This window comes from Mycosarcoma maydis, chromosome 2 (assembly GCF_000328475.2).
Source record: "Mycosarcoma maydis chromosome 2, whole genome shotgun sequence".
NCBI lineage: Eukaryota > Fungi > Basidiomycota > Ustilaginomycetes > Ustilaginales > Mycosarcoma > Mycosarcoma maydis.
Genome location: NC_026479.1, coordinates 1861769 through 1879391, shown reverse-complemented (window position 1 = coordinate 1879391; position 17623 = coordinate 1861769). Strand labels below are relative to the sequence as shown.

Below are 17623 nucleotides of genomic sequence, written 5' to 3'. Positions count from 1 at the left end.
TGAAGCGCAGAGATTCCGAGATTCACCAGCCGAAGGGATCGTCGGACACCGAGCACGATGCTGCCAGCATCTACGCCAAGCCCGTGCGTCTCGAAAGCGTTCTTGAGAACCTTGCCGACCTCGACGAAGCCAATCTCGCTGCGCTGCGCCAACGCCTTGAAGACGTCTACGATGCCGGCTCGCGCACCGAACGGCATGCGATTCCGTTCAGAGATCAATCACAGTCGGCTTCCGCCACGCTGCCGATGTGGATCAACTTTACGCATTTTGACTTGCTGACCGATGCGATCGATGAGATAACACCCGAATTTCTATGGCACTGTTGGAAACGTGGAGTAGCCGTGCAAATAGAGAACCCGGAGTATGGCCTCGATGGCATCATCCCGGTCTTCATAGGTCATCTCGACCGGCCCTTCGTTGATGGTTCGTCGACCGATGCCTCCAACATCACCCTTGAGCCCGGAGAGGCCGAGATGCACGCTGCGCGCTACATGACCTACGTTGCCTGGGAAGCAAAGAACCAAAGGGATCCACAGGACACCACGTTCCTTGCTAGTTCAGCGTTTGCCATTGCTGGACCGGTGATCAAGAGCGCCTCGATGGCACCGCCGAACGAGAAGCCACTGACCGAACAGGCTCTGTTGAGCGTGCTTCTCGACCTTGGCACAAGGACCGGATTCAAACAAGCGCCAGACGGCTTACGACCTCAAGTGATACCTCTTACGGGTCAACAGTGTCCTCGGCTGTGCATTCGGGGTATGCTCGATTCGCACACTTACCCCTGTCTCGACCTTTTCGAGCTCCGCCCAACCTTGGTGGACATTCTGTCGTCTAGCTCCGATTCCGCATTCAACCCTGTCAGCTTCATGAATAATCTCCTGTCGCATGGGTAGAAGCCCTTTTGCACTCCATATCGATCGTGGGTTGATCATGGCCGCTTCGAGACCAATAACGGTCCAGCATGGACCTGGGCTCAACGCGTCTGAACCCAGTCGAGTGAGCTCGATCCGCACCTGCTCTGGAGTCATCGCCAAAGACAACGTTCAACACTGCTCTGCAGGCCCGAAGCGGCACTAGCACACTCGATTTCGTCTCTCTTCTGACCCTTTCCGCAGCTCTCTCCTGTCTAGGTTTTCGTACGCAATTGCAATCGTGAATGTATATGTTTTTCTTTCGCCAGGTTATGTTTTGCTCGAACCTTGCCCACCGCAAACAAACACAACAGAGACCTCGTGCGCGCGACGCTGACTGAGAAAAACTGTTAGAGGACGGAGCGGTGTTTCGGCTCGCATCAGGCCGGCCATCGCGATGGGCATCGGTATATCGATCTCTGATGCATGAGGATGAGGAGGTGGGGACCCGAGTCCTATTCCTGCATGCTTCGTTTCGTTCTCCTCAGGGTAGGCGCACAAACCAAATGACTCAATTAGTTGCGTTCTATCTTGGGTGCAGCCAAATGACCGTTTTTTGCCTGTACATCCCGTGCGACGTTGTTATCAGTAATATAGCCGCGAGTTGAAGATTACAACCCAAGTCCGATCGGTTGTCGACCTGCCTTCGGTACAGCGGTTAAGCTTCAAGTCCGCGTCCTACCATTCAGGCTTGCGTCACCGCGACTGATCGCGCACGCCAGAAGATCAACGGATCTGGTCAGAATTGGGATAACTATTCACGATCGTGACAATCGCTGCTTGAGAAATCTGAGTATGGTTGAAGCTCGGCAGATCGCATAATTGCTGCAACATGAATACTAACGAAAACCACAAAGTCGACGCAATGCTTACTCTTCTGCTTCGGTCTCATACGGTTGCACTAGATCATCATTTGATGGAGTTACCCTAGAGGCTGCCTGTTACCTTGATGGGTAAGTTGGTCACGGTACCGCGAGGGACCGCATTCAGCTTCGAGGAAAACATGAAAGACCAAAATAAAGACAAACATCAAGTCCAGAAATACGTGAATCCACGGTCAGTTGGTTTTTTGACAATCCAAGATCGACCACTGAGCGTTTAGATGGTTTGTTCGAGCGTCAACCGCGCCAAAGCTCAGCTTCGAACCACCGTCTGATCCTCCACCTATGCCCACCCATCACCACCACGCCCCGACCATCACAGCCGGCTGCTGAAACTGGCACCATGACTTTTTCGGCGGCCGAACAACCGTGGATCGACGCAAAACAAGGCCAGAGCCATTAGTGCGGCAGTAGATGGAAAACAAGCAGAATATTGGCCAACGGGGTTTCCTGCATGTTTTATCCTGGCCGGCATCGCACGGAATTGACTCATTTGCACAGGCAGATTCGTTGCAAGATGAGCACGAGTGGAACTTGTGAAATTGCATTGGTAGTTGCAGATAGTTGTCCTACATAAATTTTTGATCCATTGAGAGTCATGGTAATCCAAGTAAGGCTCAATAGCGCAGAGGTGAAGGAAGCACGACCTAGTAGAAGACTTCGGCGGCGAGTTTTACGGTCATGCCAAGGAGTACGACTGAACTCGTTGCCCAGACGGCAAATCTGGCAGTGACCTTGTTGACGCTGACATGGATCAGACTGTGGACGACGCGCAAACCGACGTATCCCCAAGCAAGGCGAGTAGTGAGAGGGTCCTTGACGTCCAAGAGAGTCAGCCCAAGAACGGCAGCATAGAACTGCGTGGGTTGTTCCAAGAGGTTGTTGAAGTTGTCAGCAGGCCACTGAACAAAAGCGGGAAGCTTGGTGGCCTTCTCCTGCTTGACCTTTTCGGGATCAAAGTCGATGTTGTACTTCTTGAGTGCTGGCGTCCTACGGTAGTAGAGAAGACCCTCGATTGCGAAAGTCCAGAGGCTGAGACCGACCAAGGGACCCAGAAGAGGCTTGCTGCCAAGGACGACGGAAGGCATGATGATTGATGGAGAATGGGAAAAGCTGGAGGCAAATGGACGAGTGAGGTGGGCGAAGAACAAAGTAAGATGGAACGATGAATCGGTGGGAGCAACGCAGTTGTTGAGCAGAGACGTAGGTGGCTATTTACATATGAGCACGCCGTGCTTGCCCGCACGGACGTAACCTTGTCCAGAGCAAACAAAAATCGTGAATCACGAATCACAGAATCGTGAATGGCTAAACAATCACGAATTGTGAACACCTGCGAGGCATTCAACACGTACAGTGCAGCTACTGTATTTTTGGAGAGGGCGAGTTGAGCACGCCGAACGAGCCGAGCCGAGGTAGCCGATGTGACACTGAAAAGTGCGACTGTGGGCACTTGACGCAGAGCGTTGCAGCCATGACGCAACGTGAATGGTACAAAACGGAAACACGCGGCTTTGATCCAGTGTAATCACGAATATGATCCACGACCAAACTTAAAATTGTGAAAGATTCGTTTGCTGGCTACAATCACAGTTTCATAAATTCAAATCACGAATCGATGATTCCACGTGATCCGTCACACGTCATCGAGCACTTCACCTGTTAGCAGACTGAATCGAACACGATCCGAACACCCGCATGCCGCACGCCGCACCGTTTTGCGCTGCTAAACTCCGAAATCCAATCACGAATCCATGCCAAAGTTACAGAGTGGATGATTCGTGATTGTGGCTTCTAGATTCTTCCACTTGACGAACAACATAGTTTCCGCCGGACACGTCAAAGAGCAGCTCTTTGACTCATCCGAAGTTCCGAGTTGACTTGCCCCTCCTTAATCTCCGAGTTTCTCTGTCGATGGGAAGTTGTGCTTGATGGCCACCATAGCTGGGTAGCGCCGACGTCGTACGCCTAAAGGTGTTGGAGGCAGTTATTGTGTGGGCGCGTATCTCCGACAGGTTCAGAGAATACTTTTAAACTCGATGCTCTCGATGCTCTCCTCGGTGACGATCCCTCGCCGTAACATAACATTGTAGCTGCTCTTGACCCCCGGATCCCACGTGAATATGTCTCGACCCAAGTCCATCCTCATCCTCGGTGCCGGCGAACTCGGTGATCAGATTGTCTTGAATCTGGCAAACCATCAAGCTCGTGCCGACACCGAGATTGTCCTGCTCTTGCGCCCGTCGACCATTGAAACCCAAGACGAAGCCAAAAAAGCGAGGATTGCCAAGTACAGACAGAGCAAGGTCTCTATTATTCCTGGCGATGTAGCAGCAGCCACTCAGTCAGAGCTCACAGCTCTCTTCAAGCCTTTCGACATTGTGATTGGGTGCACGGGCATGGAAATGCCACCGGGAACGCAGACAAAGATTGCACGAGCTGCCCTAGATGCAGGCATCCCCAAGTTCTTCCCTTGGCAGTTCGGCCTCGATTACGACGTCATCCAACGCAACACAAAGCACGATCTCTTCGCCGAGCAAGTTGCCATCCGCGATCTGCTCAGAGCCCAGAAACAGACGCAGTGGGTCATTGTGTCAACGGGCATGTTTCTCAGCTTCCTGTTTAGGAAAGATTTCGGACTGGTCGATCTCGAGAACGCCAAATTCACCGCCATCGGAAGCTGGGACAACACTCTCACGGTCACAGCGGTGGAGGATATTGGCAACGTCATTGCCGAGCTCATCTTTGTCACTCCGCAAGAGAACGGTGTCGTCTATATTTCCGGTGATTCCATCTCTATGGATCGGCTCGCCAACATAGTGCAAGACAAACTTGGCAGAAACGTCGAGAGAAGCCTCAAATCAGTCGATCAGTTAGAGCAAGAACTTGCTAACGATCCCACCAACCAGATGCGTATGTACAGGATCACTTTTGCTTCTGGGCTTGGGACGCACTGGGATCATGAAAACACCTATACAGCACGCAGAGGTTTGTCAACGATCTCTGTGGCTCAATGGGCGGCGAAGAATCTCAAGTAACCCTGTATTTCGCCGTTTCAGTATCGTTCCGTTCGCAAATCAAAATTCTGCCCTCACACAATCAGGTATGAATACCTTTGTTTGCGCTCGGTACCGGCAGCGCAGTCGAGACACGACAGAATGGGTTTTGCGGGGATGTCATGTCAGACTTGATCTCGAACTCAGCAAACCCGATATCGCCGTAGACAGAGGTCCAATTAGCTCGAACAGCCATAGAGGAAGTCAGAAGCGTAAGAACAGGCGAATACGCGAACCAAACCGCGCGGGATGATAAATGTCACAGCGAGCTGCCGAAGGCTCCAAACAGCAAGGCATGTAGTCGCGGAGAGGAGCGGAGTTGAGATGGGGTGATCGGAATTCTTGATTTGGATGAGAGTTAAACCTAGCGAGATCCCATTCTCAGCAAGGGTTGCTGTCACACCCGTACACTCAAGGGCACGATATGAGTAATGTAACGACTGGATTGAGGAAAAGAAGAAAGCACAGAAGCTAACCACAGGCTAAGGCGCATTCGAAGACTGCAGAATAAGAAGGCACGAGGAAACTAACAGACGAGATAGAGGGCGGTGACGGAGAAAATCCGCCTCTCTCTTGCTGACTCATCAATGTCATTTCGAAAGCGATCCGATTTCAGACGTCCATTACATTGAAAGGTGTCGTGGGCATATCGGTGGTGATGATGACTCCAGGGGAGGCGTGCAACTGCCCCTGTTTGGGGCCGAAGAGTGCTGCGTATCAGTCAGCGTCGAGAATATCGCGAGCGAGCGAGTAATTGGGCCTGGCGAGCTATACGTACAAGCAGGAGGTGAGGAGAGGGCCGAGACACTGGCCAGCCGAAGTACTGATAAATCTGTCGGGGCGAAAGTAACAAGTCGGGCCTGAGTCTGCCGCAGAGACGTTTCCGCTGGGCAAGGCTGAAGGGGATATCCAGGAGAGGCGTTAAAGCATGGCAACGGCCGACTATGCGAGACTTGCGAGGAAAAACATGATGGAAGAGGCTGCAGATGCGATGGTGGTATTGAAGACAAGCAAGTGGCAGAGCACGCCAAGTCCAGCCGAGATTCGCGTTAAAGCGGATGACCTGACTGAACTCGACGCTTAGCGGCCGCGAAGCTGTGAATCAGTAGCTTGTTCATGGTCATGACCTTTTCCTCGAGCTTCTCTTCACTCTATGCTTGATGATGTTCGATACAAGCCTCACAGCCATAATTTGTAGCTCCGGAGCATCTTGTACCCTGACCACGCCATAGATAGATGAGGGTGAAAGGTTCTTCCTAACACGGAACACCATGGGCGCTGCAGCCTTAGAGAAAGAGACGGAGTTGAACTTCGCCATTGTACCGGGGGCTGGTGTTTCGGTGGGATCGTTCTTGATTTGGCTGCAAACACCCTTACGGACTTCAGAGCTGCTGTTGGACCAAAGAATGGTGAAAGAACCATGCTCAGAATCCATGGTCTCCGGAACGTCGTGAGCAGCTTGAACATCGTTCATGTCCTGTCTGCTATTCCTTCGGCCAGGCTTGAATCTGCATGTATATGTTCGCCTAACGAGAGTAGACAGCTATGAGCGCGTCTTCAACTTGACCCATTATGTCTTGATTCCAGCTAGTGCCAGGCGTAAAGTGAGGGCCGAGGCTTCCTATGCGCGGTGACTGGAAGGATCGGGCTATAGCATTGCTTAGCGACATGGTTCGTTGTATTACACGCTGTGGAATGTATGGTGCCGGCAGCAAGACTAGAGAGCGTAATGATGTACCTAAGCGACCCTGTCTGCTGTGTCAAGAACTGTGTCTAGAAAACAAAACTAGCTGAGGGTCAGCATCATTCACGATTTCTGCTAACATTTTAACTTTGTTTATCGTTGAAAGGCGTTTCATGTACGTTCGGTTCGAACTGGAACATAGGTCGAAGCTGGGAGCGGTCAGAAGGGAGCCGGTCTTCGAGTTGAAGCGGTCAATCATCTTCTCATGTGACTTTCGAACCGGGCGGACTGGGCAGATAGGCTAACTTGAAAAGTATCAGGTTGTCCTAAGGCCATGTGAGAAGCAAAGCAATATCAATACCCGCAATTGCAGCTCCAATTGACGGAAGACAGCACAACCTCAGACACGAACGCTCGTAGTTATGCAGACGTCTCGTGCGGTAGGGCGAGAGCGTCTGGGAGAGCAGAGCTCGCCTCCCAATTTTCTCCATAAAACTTGGTGTTTATTTCATGAATCTACGTTATTTTCTTCTCCTCCATCATCTTTCTCGTCGTTGCTAGGCTGGCCATCGCCTAGCGCTCGAATTTCCCCGCCCTGTACTCCCTCCCTTTTTTGTCGCTCGCCCTTGCGCTCATCCAGCCCCCCTTTTTTAGGCGGGCAGGGTGCCTCATCGAGCTCTCAAGTCTCGCCACAGGCCTAAGCCGCAATCAAAGCATTTAGCATTCAACCAGCAAGTGACGCTTAGCCGGGACACAAGTGAAAACATGGGCCTCAGTACTTCATTTTCATGCCTGGACTTTGTCTTTGAGCTTTCACGGAGACCTGCATTCTACCTACTTCAGTTGTACGGTCCTTGATCATCCCTCGAGCTGATGCAGGCATACTCGCAGTCTGGTTTTTGGGTTGGTGTCGGCAGAGATATACTAGCATCATCGATGCCAACTCAAGCAGTCTGATTTGTCACTTGAAGCTAGATACCGAGTTGGACAAGATTTTTATTCTCCATCTTTTCCACTGGCGCAAGAGACATGGCGCTACGTTTCTTGTGTATTTGTGTGTACGTGAACTGCAACGTTCGAGTCAACGTAAGTTAAGTTAGTCAAACAATATGCCTCATGGACCTATTCGGAGTACAAAAGATATTGAAAGTACGATTCAGCCTTTCCCTTCCTCGCAAACCATCAACGCACATGTATCACTTTACAAATGAGAATGCTGAAGCACTGAACAGGATGCAAGTTTTGAGAGACGGAGTAGACAATGCCTCTCTTGGAGCGGGACCGGGCTCGCATGAAGTCTCGACCAACTGCAGACTTTCACGCAGGAACCTGCTAGTGCAGGGCGAGCCGGATGCACTGACACAAGTGGAAGGCACAAGCCCGGAGCGAATCGGGATACCAGTTTTGATCGTTACGTGGCGGCTGTGCGCTTCTTGCTTTTTGTTCTGCGTGGTACAGTGGCAGAGGGCATTATTTGACAGCGCAGCCGAGTTATGGGAAGAATCTGTTATCTGATTGGACCGGATCAAATCTCAAGGCAAAATCTGATAAACACCACAACTGCCAAATCGTGAATGGAACAAATGAGCAAAAATGACCAATAATTTTGTCCAAGGTTCGATCTCCGATCCGCGATGCCCGCCTGTTCTGTTGTGAGCGAATCCTGTGAACGAGGGAGGAGGTCCAAGAAGACATTCACAGATTCACGATTCGCAGCTTTCCTTTTTGCTGAGAACTTTCTGTTATGAATCGCATTCAACGACTCGTGATTGGGCTCACATCTTCTCTCAGTTCCTTCCCCCACTCTGACCGCATCCTGCATCCATTTGTACTGTCTCCTTTCGACTATATGATTGATTGGAAGGGCGCATGACCAGGTGAGATGCTCTCTCGTTCTGTTCCCCTCATAGATGCACGCTGTAACTCTGCGTCGGTCGGATCGCTTGCCTCTTGCGCTTGTCGGCAAGACCTGCCAAGCGTCTGGCGTTGACTTGCTTCGCGACTTAACGAAGGGCAGCACGCGTGACAAGAATCATGCGTGTTGAAAACTGGTGGTCGTGGCTCGGATCTGATAAAGTGAAGTCATTGCATAAAGTTTCTCACGCCAGGCATAAAGAGACAGCGAGCAAATCACCCGCCGCCGCCGTTCCGAGCGGCGGGCGTAGGTGAAGCGGCTCCCGCCGCCGTCTCACCATTTTCCCGGTTCTTTCAACTCCCCCACTCTCGGCATGGCTACCTGCCACACAAAAGATGTCTTCGCCCTGCCGTTGAGTTACACGGGTCATTAGCCAATCAGCAGCCGAAATTCTTCTTGCTTCACCCGTAGCTTTTCACAAATCGAATCACTGCACTTCGTGCTTCTTCTTCTGCCTTGCACTCAATGGCGCAGCTTCTCCTGCCACGTGGGACTCAAGGCTTCACAAGTCCCTAGCCAATCAGCAGCTGAGGTTCTTCTGCTTCACCCGTAGCTTTTCACAAATCGCATCACTGCACTTGGCGCTTCTTCTTCCGTCTTGCACTTGCCACATGGGACTCAGAATGTTTTCCCCTGTGGCTTACAGTACTGCACATCTTCGTGCTGGATACAAGAATTTTTCTCTGCACCCGAGCGAGAACTTTCTGCTAGACCTCAAACGATCACAAAAATGTGAGAGAGGGAACGCCTGAACTCGGTTAGACGAAGACTGTCGGTCCGTACCTTGTGAAGGATCCTACTTCTGCTTTAGCAACTGCGGTAAAAAAGATAGACGATATGCTAGATCAGGAACGTTTCAGTTACCGAACATCAGTGACTTATAAAGCCTGAGACTGCGGCCAGCAATCCACATACCCACTGCACTTCTGTCCCCTCTTTGTTACTGCCTTCCTTCCTTTTGCTATACTTCCTCCTTGCAGAAACAGGGCACGCCTTCTGAAGCCTGCCCCAGCTTAGATTGCTTTGGTAACACGCAAGTCACGTCTTCACCGCACCCTTCTTCTGGGGAGACGCTCCAGACGTACAGTTCGACACTATGATCACCAATCCCTGGAAGCTGGATGAGGATGCGTGGGAATACATCCGAACCTTCCCAGTCGAGCAGCAGGCTGATGCCGCGATCACCTATGAAACCTTCAATCACAATTCCTACAAGGTGCCCTGCTACACCACGTAAGTGACTGCACCGACAAGACGCCTGTCAAAAGGCAGAACAAATCTGCATCTCATTTGGCTGTTACAAGAAACGTCCTGACAAGTCTGACACCCCCGATCTTCACCTGATCTTGCTCTTCATTGGTCTACTAGCTTTGTTATGTATGGTCTTTTCACTTGCCTCATCGCCGCTGCTGGAATCAACAGCATGTTAAGCTCGAGCTGCCCTTCACTTCACTTGAAGCTGAAGCGCAAGATGCGGATCGTACGTGCACACGTCTGGGAGCATCCCCTGGTGCAACGCAAGCATGCATCTGTCGTTGCTTTCCCTTGGATGCAGTGGTTGTCGCTTCAACTGCCGCTTCGCGGTGAAGCTGTGGTGATTTTTTTCCTCTGCCTCATCAACTTTCTTCCTCTCGTCGCCTTCTACGATCTACTGATTGGTGACCGAAACGTCTTTTACCCAGGCCCCACCAGCAAGCGTGACCAGATTTGTCGCCATCTCGCCGATCGAACTGGAGTGCTAGGAACAGCACAGCTTCCTTTGCTGATCCTCATGGCCAGCAAGCGCACACCCCTTGCCATCGTCTCTGGGCTCGGAATGGACCGGCTCATGCTGTATCACCGATGGATCTCAAGGTGGTTCTGGATTCACATCTTCATCCACACACTCGCCTATACCGCAATCTACATGCAAGTCGAGGGCGGTGTAGCGGCAATGCTGAAAGATACTTACATTCGCTGGGGTGTTGTTGGCCTTAGCATGTCCTTCGGCCTCGTTTTCCTGTCTCTTCGCGCGCTTCGTCGACGCTTTTACGAGGTATGTTCTTTGCTTCCTGCTCAACTGCGAAGCGATGCTGTCCAAACGTATCCTTGTACATGTTGGCATCACGATGAACTACATGATGTAATGCAGCAGGAACTAATCCGACTAACACCGTCTCGTTTTCTTTTAATATGTTTGTACAGGTCTTTGTCATGCTTCACATTACTATGGCCTTCTTCGCCATCCTCGGCACGTATTTGCATATCGCCTTGATTGAAGCGCCACAGGTAAGTCTAGCTGCCCATTCCAAGCCCACTATCGCAAGCATCAAGTGGAATCGCAGTGCGACGTCATTCGCTGCGGTTTGCACTGCGCCCTGCATACCACAAGGTGCCAGTCAAAGACTGAACATAACATAATCTTTCCCATCTGTGTTTTCCTTTGACATTCTGCGTGATTGCAGTTCGAAATATACAAGCTGATGGCAGAAATCGCTGCAGCAGTCTGGGCCTTCGATCGGGTTGCCCGCTTCACCATCCGTTTCTATCTGTCCTTCTCCTTGTCAAAAGATGCGGATAGCTCGAAAGGCAACAAGCACAGCTCCGGCATGATCAAATGTGCTGCAGGACAGATCTACGCTTACGGTGCCAACGCAGAATACACTCGGCTTCGTATTTCAGTTCCGGTCAGCAAGCTGCGCTTGGTAGGCCAGCCACAAGCGTTTATGCGAGGCATTGCGGCAGGCGATGATATCCGCATCACGGTCCCGCGTCTGCAGTGGGTTGGCGAGCATCCTTTCACCGTATTTGCTGTTGGTCGGCAGCAGGACGATGCAGCCCAAGGCTTTATTGATCTGCTTATCAAGACTGAGGCAGGACTCACCCGAAAATTAGCAGATCGTGTCATCGATTCTGCCAGTCCACAGCGGAACGAAAAGGACATTGAGCTTGCGGGCACGGCGTCGAAGAAATCCAGCGTCTCTGTGCTGATCGAAGGTCCATTCGGCGTTGCACCAGAGCTCCACGAAGCTACCAGCGATCTGGTACTGGTTGCTGGAGGTATTGCAATTACCTTTTGCTGGCCTCTGTTTGTCGAAGCTGTCAAGTCGAGCTGCAGCGCTGCTGTCCACCTCGAGCTGAGCTCTTGCAAGTTGATCTGGATTGTCCGACACGAAAGCACACTTACCTTGGTCGAGCAAGCTTTCAGCGAACTGGTCTCTGAGATGCAGAACGATCAGGCCGTTAAACGCTGTCGTTTCAGTATGGATATCTATGTCACATCAGCATCGAAAGAATTGGCTGTTTCGCCTGCTTATTCTCGTTCAGCGTCGACCAGGTCCATAAAGGAAAAGGCCGAGATTGAGGATGCCCAAGCTGACCAGGCCTCGACTCCCTCTGGCACTAGCGACAGAATCGAGCTTCCAACGTTGGCGCGCGTTGAGCAGGAGAATGACGACGACCAGAAACTTTCAAATCACATCTTTTCCGAAGGCAGCAACGGCGATACAATCCAGGTGAGCCGCTTCACTGGTCGTCCCCAGGTTCTCTCTGCTGCCTTGTTCGAGCATCTGGATCAGCAGGCATTGCTGCAAGAGCGCGAAAAGAATCTGTCCGTAGCTCTATGCGGGCCAGCCAGCTTGTGCGACGATGTCAGATTCGAAACTGTCCGTCTGCTCAAGAAAGGTATCCACGTTAACCTCGTCGAAGATTGCTTCACATGGTGAGCGCATCGGCTCAATGCAACGTGGATATACGAACATGGGCTCTCCGTATTGTTGGTGGTAGTCGTTCAGACGACACTGGCTCCCAAATTAGTGTGCGCAAACGGTCAAGGGTTTTTTGGTAGATAGGTAACTCAATTGAATGTAGATGCTCCGCGTCGACAAGGCAGGAGCCTCTCATAATCGGCGAGCAGATTCGTCACATTTCCCCATTCACATTCGTGATTCACGATTCTTGATGGAAATTTTTATCGCTTCTTTCTCATGTGTCAGATTCGTGATTCGTAATTCGTGATTCGTAATTCATGCACGGTGCACGGCGATTTCAATTGATTGTTACGTCGAATCAGTGCACAGCGTTGCATGTGACGTGTGACACGTGACATGTAGTTGAAGATACAATGGCCGACCAAGGTCGTTTCACCCTAGTTTCGGAGGGAACAAACGGGACTTCCGCGCGCTCTGCGGGAACGAACGAAAGCGGAAATGAGATGGCCCTCGCATACTCTGCAAGAGCCTATCACAGGAAGGCACACAAGCCACGCCCCGCACAGAGCGAAGACGAGACGGCAAGTGAAGGATGGACGTCCCGTATCGCAAGACTCTTACCACGTAGCATACGCTCAAGGATCAACCCTTCCGAAGGCTTTGCAGAGTGTTGCAAAGGGAGAATGCTCTTCGCTGTAGGTCTCGCTATACTGAGTCGACTTGCAATAACGGCAGTTCACAAAGACATAGATATGCTCATTTTGTACGTAGTTTCAGGTCCAGAAAATCAAGCGATCTTTTTCACCATTTTCTCTTCCCTTCAACAAAGTGCCAAGAATCGTGAATCATCACGGGTTTTTCCACCCTAATTATTCTCAAGTCATGTTACATGTACCGTTTGGCTATCATTGACGCTGTATGAGGTGGTATAATTTTTGTGCAAACAGAGAATCTAAAGTGAAGCAATGTGACAGCACTGGACGATGATCGTGCAGACGCGTTCCAAGATGGCGGTGACAAGCTCTTGGTCGAAGCGACGATTGTCAAAGTGAACCATCACGGTGAGCGTACCATTGAAGCTGTACAGAGAAAAGCACACTGAAGGGCTTGTGGCCCGGCCGTATTGCACCACATCGACCAACTTCAGCGTTTGAAGCGGGCGAGAGATCGATGCAGAAGCCCACTCTTTGTTTGGTGCTTGAGACAGATACTCGGCTGCAAGGTCGAACACGCCTTGGGACGTGAGTGTTGGAGTGGAAAAGCAGGAGCGGGAGCTCAACTCGCTTGGCTCGGCATGAACAGTGGATAGAATACCTTTGGCAGCACTCTGTCCAAGCGTGTCGAGGCATGCCAACAAATGTGGGCTGCCAAGATACTCATTCTGCTTGATGCCAATGATCCTCGCGAGCCGAAAAATGTCTTGGACCTGAGTAGACTCGGTCAGCCCGTGTTGCGCCATCTCTCGACGAGGTCGAATGTCTTCTGGGTTCAAAAACACCGAGGCTGGAGCGATGGCCATGTTGACCGCCGGTTTCGCATCGTTGCGAGTCTCTTTGGGAAGCCATCGGCTTGCGTGAGCCGGAAAGGTGAGATGTGCACCTTTGGGTGACTCTGCCTTGTTCGTTGAAGTATGATGATGAATCGCCTCGACAATAGCGGCATAGATGTACGATGAGATTGTGGTACTGTTGCGCTTACACTGCTTCCGTAGGCGCTCTGACTCTTGTTGAGTAAAGCGACGCCTAATGTTAATCATATGCATTTTAGGGTTTTTGTAAGCTTCAGAACTCGCGGTAATGGACGCTGTCCGATTTGATTTTCGAACGTCGGGGTTTACGCCCGGAATTCCGATTGAGGGCCTAGCCTCGTTTCTAACACGTTCCGCCAGCTTGTCGGCACCAATAATGAATTCATTTGAGCCAGGCTTGAATCGCAATTTATAAGCCTGCGAGAGACTTCGAGGCAGCCGAGGGAGAATATTTCGGAGATTTTCAGGCATGAAAACTGCTTTGACGAGCTCGTCTCCACTTAAAGTTGAAGAATATGAGTCGACACCGCGGCCTGATGGGTGGTCTTGATGTAAAGCTGGATGCAAAAGGCTTTGCAGGATGTTTTGTGCTTGGAATAGCAGCCTGTGCCCATTCAGAACATGCGAAGCGTTTAGGACTAGAGCGGGAGGACCGTTGATCGGGTCCAAGACCAGATAGATCTGAACGTGCTTTCCTGGCGGCTCGATGCGTCTGTTGGATGTCATTGTGCAAATGTGATGGAAAGAGTGAGCTCCACGGACAACGTGCGCAGTCTCACAAAGCCATCCGAGTGCCTCGGCAAGACTCGTGATTGCCTTGAACGAAGCATGATTGAGGTCATGTTCGCTGTCCAAATAGGCAGCTGGGGCAGTGAGGCTGGAACCGGGTCGCGAGATCACCGTGCTTATGCCAAGCTCGGGCAACGTCGTTCGTGCTAGCCAGATCGCGGCAGGAAACCTCTTCTCGAGTACATCAGTGCCGATGCTGGTTTCGAAAGGAAATGCCAAGGTCAATTGGAACTGAAAAAGTACAAAAAGAAGTCAGTCGCTGTGTACACAGTCAAGCATAACAAAGAGCGAATACTCACGTCGCCTTCATTGTGGTACTCTTCGTAGTTGACGAGAAGCTCGGCGCCATCGAGAGGCCTTCTCGCCTCCACCGATGAGACTATTTCCCAATCGGACTGGTGTAAGGGCTGAGGCTCGACTTGCTCGAAGGTATTCGGCATCACTGTAAATTTGGCGCTTCCGCTATGATATCCCAGAGGAGGGAATGCAAGAATCGGTGAGGCGATAAGGTGATCGAGCTCGAGCTCGATGCAGTTAGGAAACGGTGGAGGAGGACGTCAATCGGCTATGAGACTCGAGAAAGTTGGTGGTGGAAGGGAAACACGATGATAGCTTAGTGGTTCAGCTCGTGAGGTTATAGAACGGTGGCAAGCACGTCTGATGTGTGAAGGAGAAAGTAGATTTCTGAGTGATATGAACGTTCCTAGAGACTGGCTGCTGGAACAAAGATGATGAAAACAACAGAGCAAGAGCCCAGAGGCTGCCTATGTTGCACTTTTCACAGGTGGAACCTATTCGAGAGAGAGATAGCAGACCATGTTCATCCGAAGGTGAAAGGTAACGCTGGCATTATGATAGAGATAACGCCTCCCCCTTCCACCTGGATTCCGGATTCAGCCTTTGTGACGAGCCAGGATTCGATTGCTTGAGTGCCACTACTTTCACATGTGATTGCACACGAACCGAAATCACCTAGCACAGAGATGCAGATCTGGCGAACGATCACAGGGCAACGTAGCCTTTTAGTTTGAACTGCGCGAACTATGTTTGGCGATGGCAAGATGCGGATGAGTTGTGGCAAAGAATGAATCAAATTTGACCAGAGATAAACAGGCTCTCTCGCTTAAATCTTTAAAGACAAGATCTTGCGCCTCGTTGCGTGCTCAGGCAAGTCGAGCTTTGCCATGACTAAATCGTCAAAGATAGGATTCAAGATTGCCAAATTTCAATTGTGAGATGGCAGGCCAACTCACGAGTCACAGACTGTCACATTGAGCGATTAATATCCAGAAACTCGTGACTGTTGTTGATCCTTTCGGAAATTTAACGAGGGCGTAGCTTAGCAGAGATTAGCAAATACGCCAAAATTTTAGCCGCGCTGCGCGCAAACAAACATGGTTTCGGAATTTCGTCACAAGTGGCGCAATATACACGGTACCGCGTTGAGCGCAAGCGAGCGTGTGTGATCAGAGGTGCATGAAGGTCGATCGCTTCCGGTTAGTATGCGTTGACCGGTGGTTACCGCACCCAGAGGTCATGCAACGTACGAGCACATGCTTTCTTCACGGTATCTCAGGTAGCCAGAACGATGCTAACGCTGTTCAAGGTCTGAGACGATAAGTAGAGCAACCTCGCTACAAACAGACAATTCAGCAACCAATCGTGCATGTGCTCGTGCATGTGCTAGCGACCGAAAGTGTGGGAAAGCTCTGCCATTGTCTTGCCTTGCTCGTAATTGTACAGGACCAGCATAAGTGAGGACAAAGGGCCTTGAATTTTCTAATCGTGATTCACGAATCACGAATCACGAATCACGAATCACGAATCACCAATGGCGAGTTTGTCGTAGACTCACGCCTCGTGACTGAAACTGGCGCTAATCTTGAATCACAGGAATTTCGTCTTCCAAGTTCACGGCTTCGTAATTTCCACGCTGGCTGGGGCAACAGTCACCATGGTACTTTACACAACAACTAAGATACAGTAGTCGTGAGTGTGAGTGTAGAACGGAAATACAGTAAAAGGGATCGCTCGGCGAGAAAACGCCCTTAAGCAGTTTTTTTATTTTTTTGATTCGATACACCGACCCAAGCCTGATGAGGAACGCTTAAAGCAAGTAGCCGGCCCTTGGTCGAACACAGTATGAACCGAGATAGGATTCACGGCTTGCGGATTCACATTCCAAAACGCAGCCCTCGTCGTCTTTATCCAAGACCTTCGTCCGTAGAAAGCACTGCGCTAGCCGTTCGCTCAGCTGGAGTCGAGAAGAGACATGCTGTCAACAATAAGATCAAGACGGTATCTGACAATGCTGTAAAGGTTGCTCGAATCGTTTCATTTCTCCTCTAAACATCTTCGTTCTTGCCCTTCAACAACACCAACCGGAACCATGCTGAATCGACTCCCACCTTTCAACTCGTCACACGTCCAGCTGACAAGCGGCGGGCATCATGACAAGCCACTCTATTGGTCACGGCTGCAGAAAAGAGTGGAAGAAAAGATGACGGAGAAATTTGTGGAAGACCTTCTCCAACCATGCAGACCATCGTTCGACCTGAAAACCCAACAAAGTGCTTGCCAGTCGCAAAACGATGCAGATTTTGCTCAATTTGTTCAAGAGGTCCTTTCCAGGATCGTACCGACGACGTTGAAGCAGCAAGAGACTCCGATCCTTCTATCCAAGCTGTGACCCCAATCACAGAACCCATCTTGTTTCGGTGCAAGAGCTCACTTTCCTCGAACAACTCTGCTATGGTACAAAGATCGAATCTATCTTGCAAGATTCTTCTTCTTATTTCTTGACTCTCAGCGGTCGACATTCAGTCAGAGCGAGATTGGCGAAAGACCAAGAGGGAAATATCTGCTTCCGCTTAACGTCTCCCTCGCTATACTCTGTTCTAATGGCCAAGACTAGCTCAGCGTTATCTGTTATCTCAACAATCACGAGTCGTCACGAGTCAAGTTTCACACACCACGTCTCACCCGGAAAATAAACTCGCATAATATTCACGTTTATTCTCCTGCCGAGCTTTTGATAACTATGCGATTTGTCCGTGATGTGGCCGACGGTCTGTGTGGTCCACGTTCACGTTCACAGTCAATCTTACGTATTGCACGTTGAACACAGCTTCTTGTTACCTTAGGCTATCCTTCACACCTGTCGGTATATA

At 50.7% G+C, this 17623-nt stretch overlaps 6 protein-coding genes across 6 annotated transcripts; 3 read left to right on the top strand and 3 right to left on the bottom strand.

Annotated features, from left to right (window-relative positions):
- UMAG_11874 (uncharacterized protein) lies at window positions 1-893 on the top strand (the record flags this gene model as incomplete). Its single annotated transcript, XM_011389177.1, has 1 exon — window positions 1-893. A coding segment is annotated over one exon (893 nt), but the record flags the coding sequence as incomplete, so codon positions are not given.
- Window positions 894-2439: 1546 nt separating this feature from the next.
- Window positions 2440-2880, bottom strand: UMAG_01442 (uncharacterized protein; the record flags this gene model as incomplete). Its single annotated transcript, XM_011389008.1, has 1 exon — window positions 2440-2880. The coding sequence occupies one exon, from the start codon at window positions 2878-2880 to the stop codon at window positions 2440-2442; it is 441 nt and encodes a 146-aa protein (XP_011387310.1).
- Window positions 2881-3915: 1035 nt separating this feature from the next.
- On the top strand, window positions 3916-4830 carry UMAG_01441 (uncharacterized protein; the record flags this gene model as incomplete). Its single annotated transcript, XM_011389007.1, has 1 exon — window positions 3916-4830. One exon carries the CDS (start codon window positions 3916-3918, stop codon window positions 4828-4830), a length of 915 nt encoding a protein of 304 aa, XP_011387309.1.
- A 1138-nt stretch (window positions 4831-5968) lies between these two features.
- On the bottom strand, window positions 5969-6322 carry UMAG_11873 (uncharacterized protein; the record flags this gene model as incomplete). The annotated part of the gene is made up of 1 exon (XM_011389176.1): window positions 5969-6322. One exon carries the CDS (start codon window positions 6320-6322, stop codon window positions 5969-5971), a length of 354 nt encoding a protein of 117 aa, XP_011387478.1.
- A 3221-nt stretch (window positions 6323-9543) lies between these two features.
- Window positions 9544-12151, top strand: UMAG_01439 (uncharacterized protein; the record flags this gene model as incomplete). The annotated part of the gene is made up of 4 exons (XM_011389006.1): window positions 9544-9680; window positions 9816-10482; window positions 10632-10715; window positions 10892-12151. The coding sequence occupies 4 exons, from the start codon at window positions 9544-9546 to the stop codon at window positions 12149-12151; spliced, it is 2148 nt and encodes a 715-aa protein (XP_011387308.1).
- A 937-nt stretch (window positions 12152-13088) lies between these two features.
- UMAG_01438 (uncharacterized protein) lies at window positions 13089-14893 on the bottom strand (the record flags this gene model as incomplete). Its single annotated transcript, XM_011389005.1, has 2 exons — window positions 13089-14684; window positions 14753-14893. The coding sequence occupies 2 exons, from the start codon at window positions 14891-14893 to the stop codon at window positions 13089-13091; spliced, it is 1737 nt and encodes a 578-aa protein (XP_011387307.1).
- Window positions 14894-17623: the final 2730 nt, after the last annotated feature.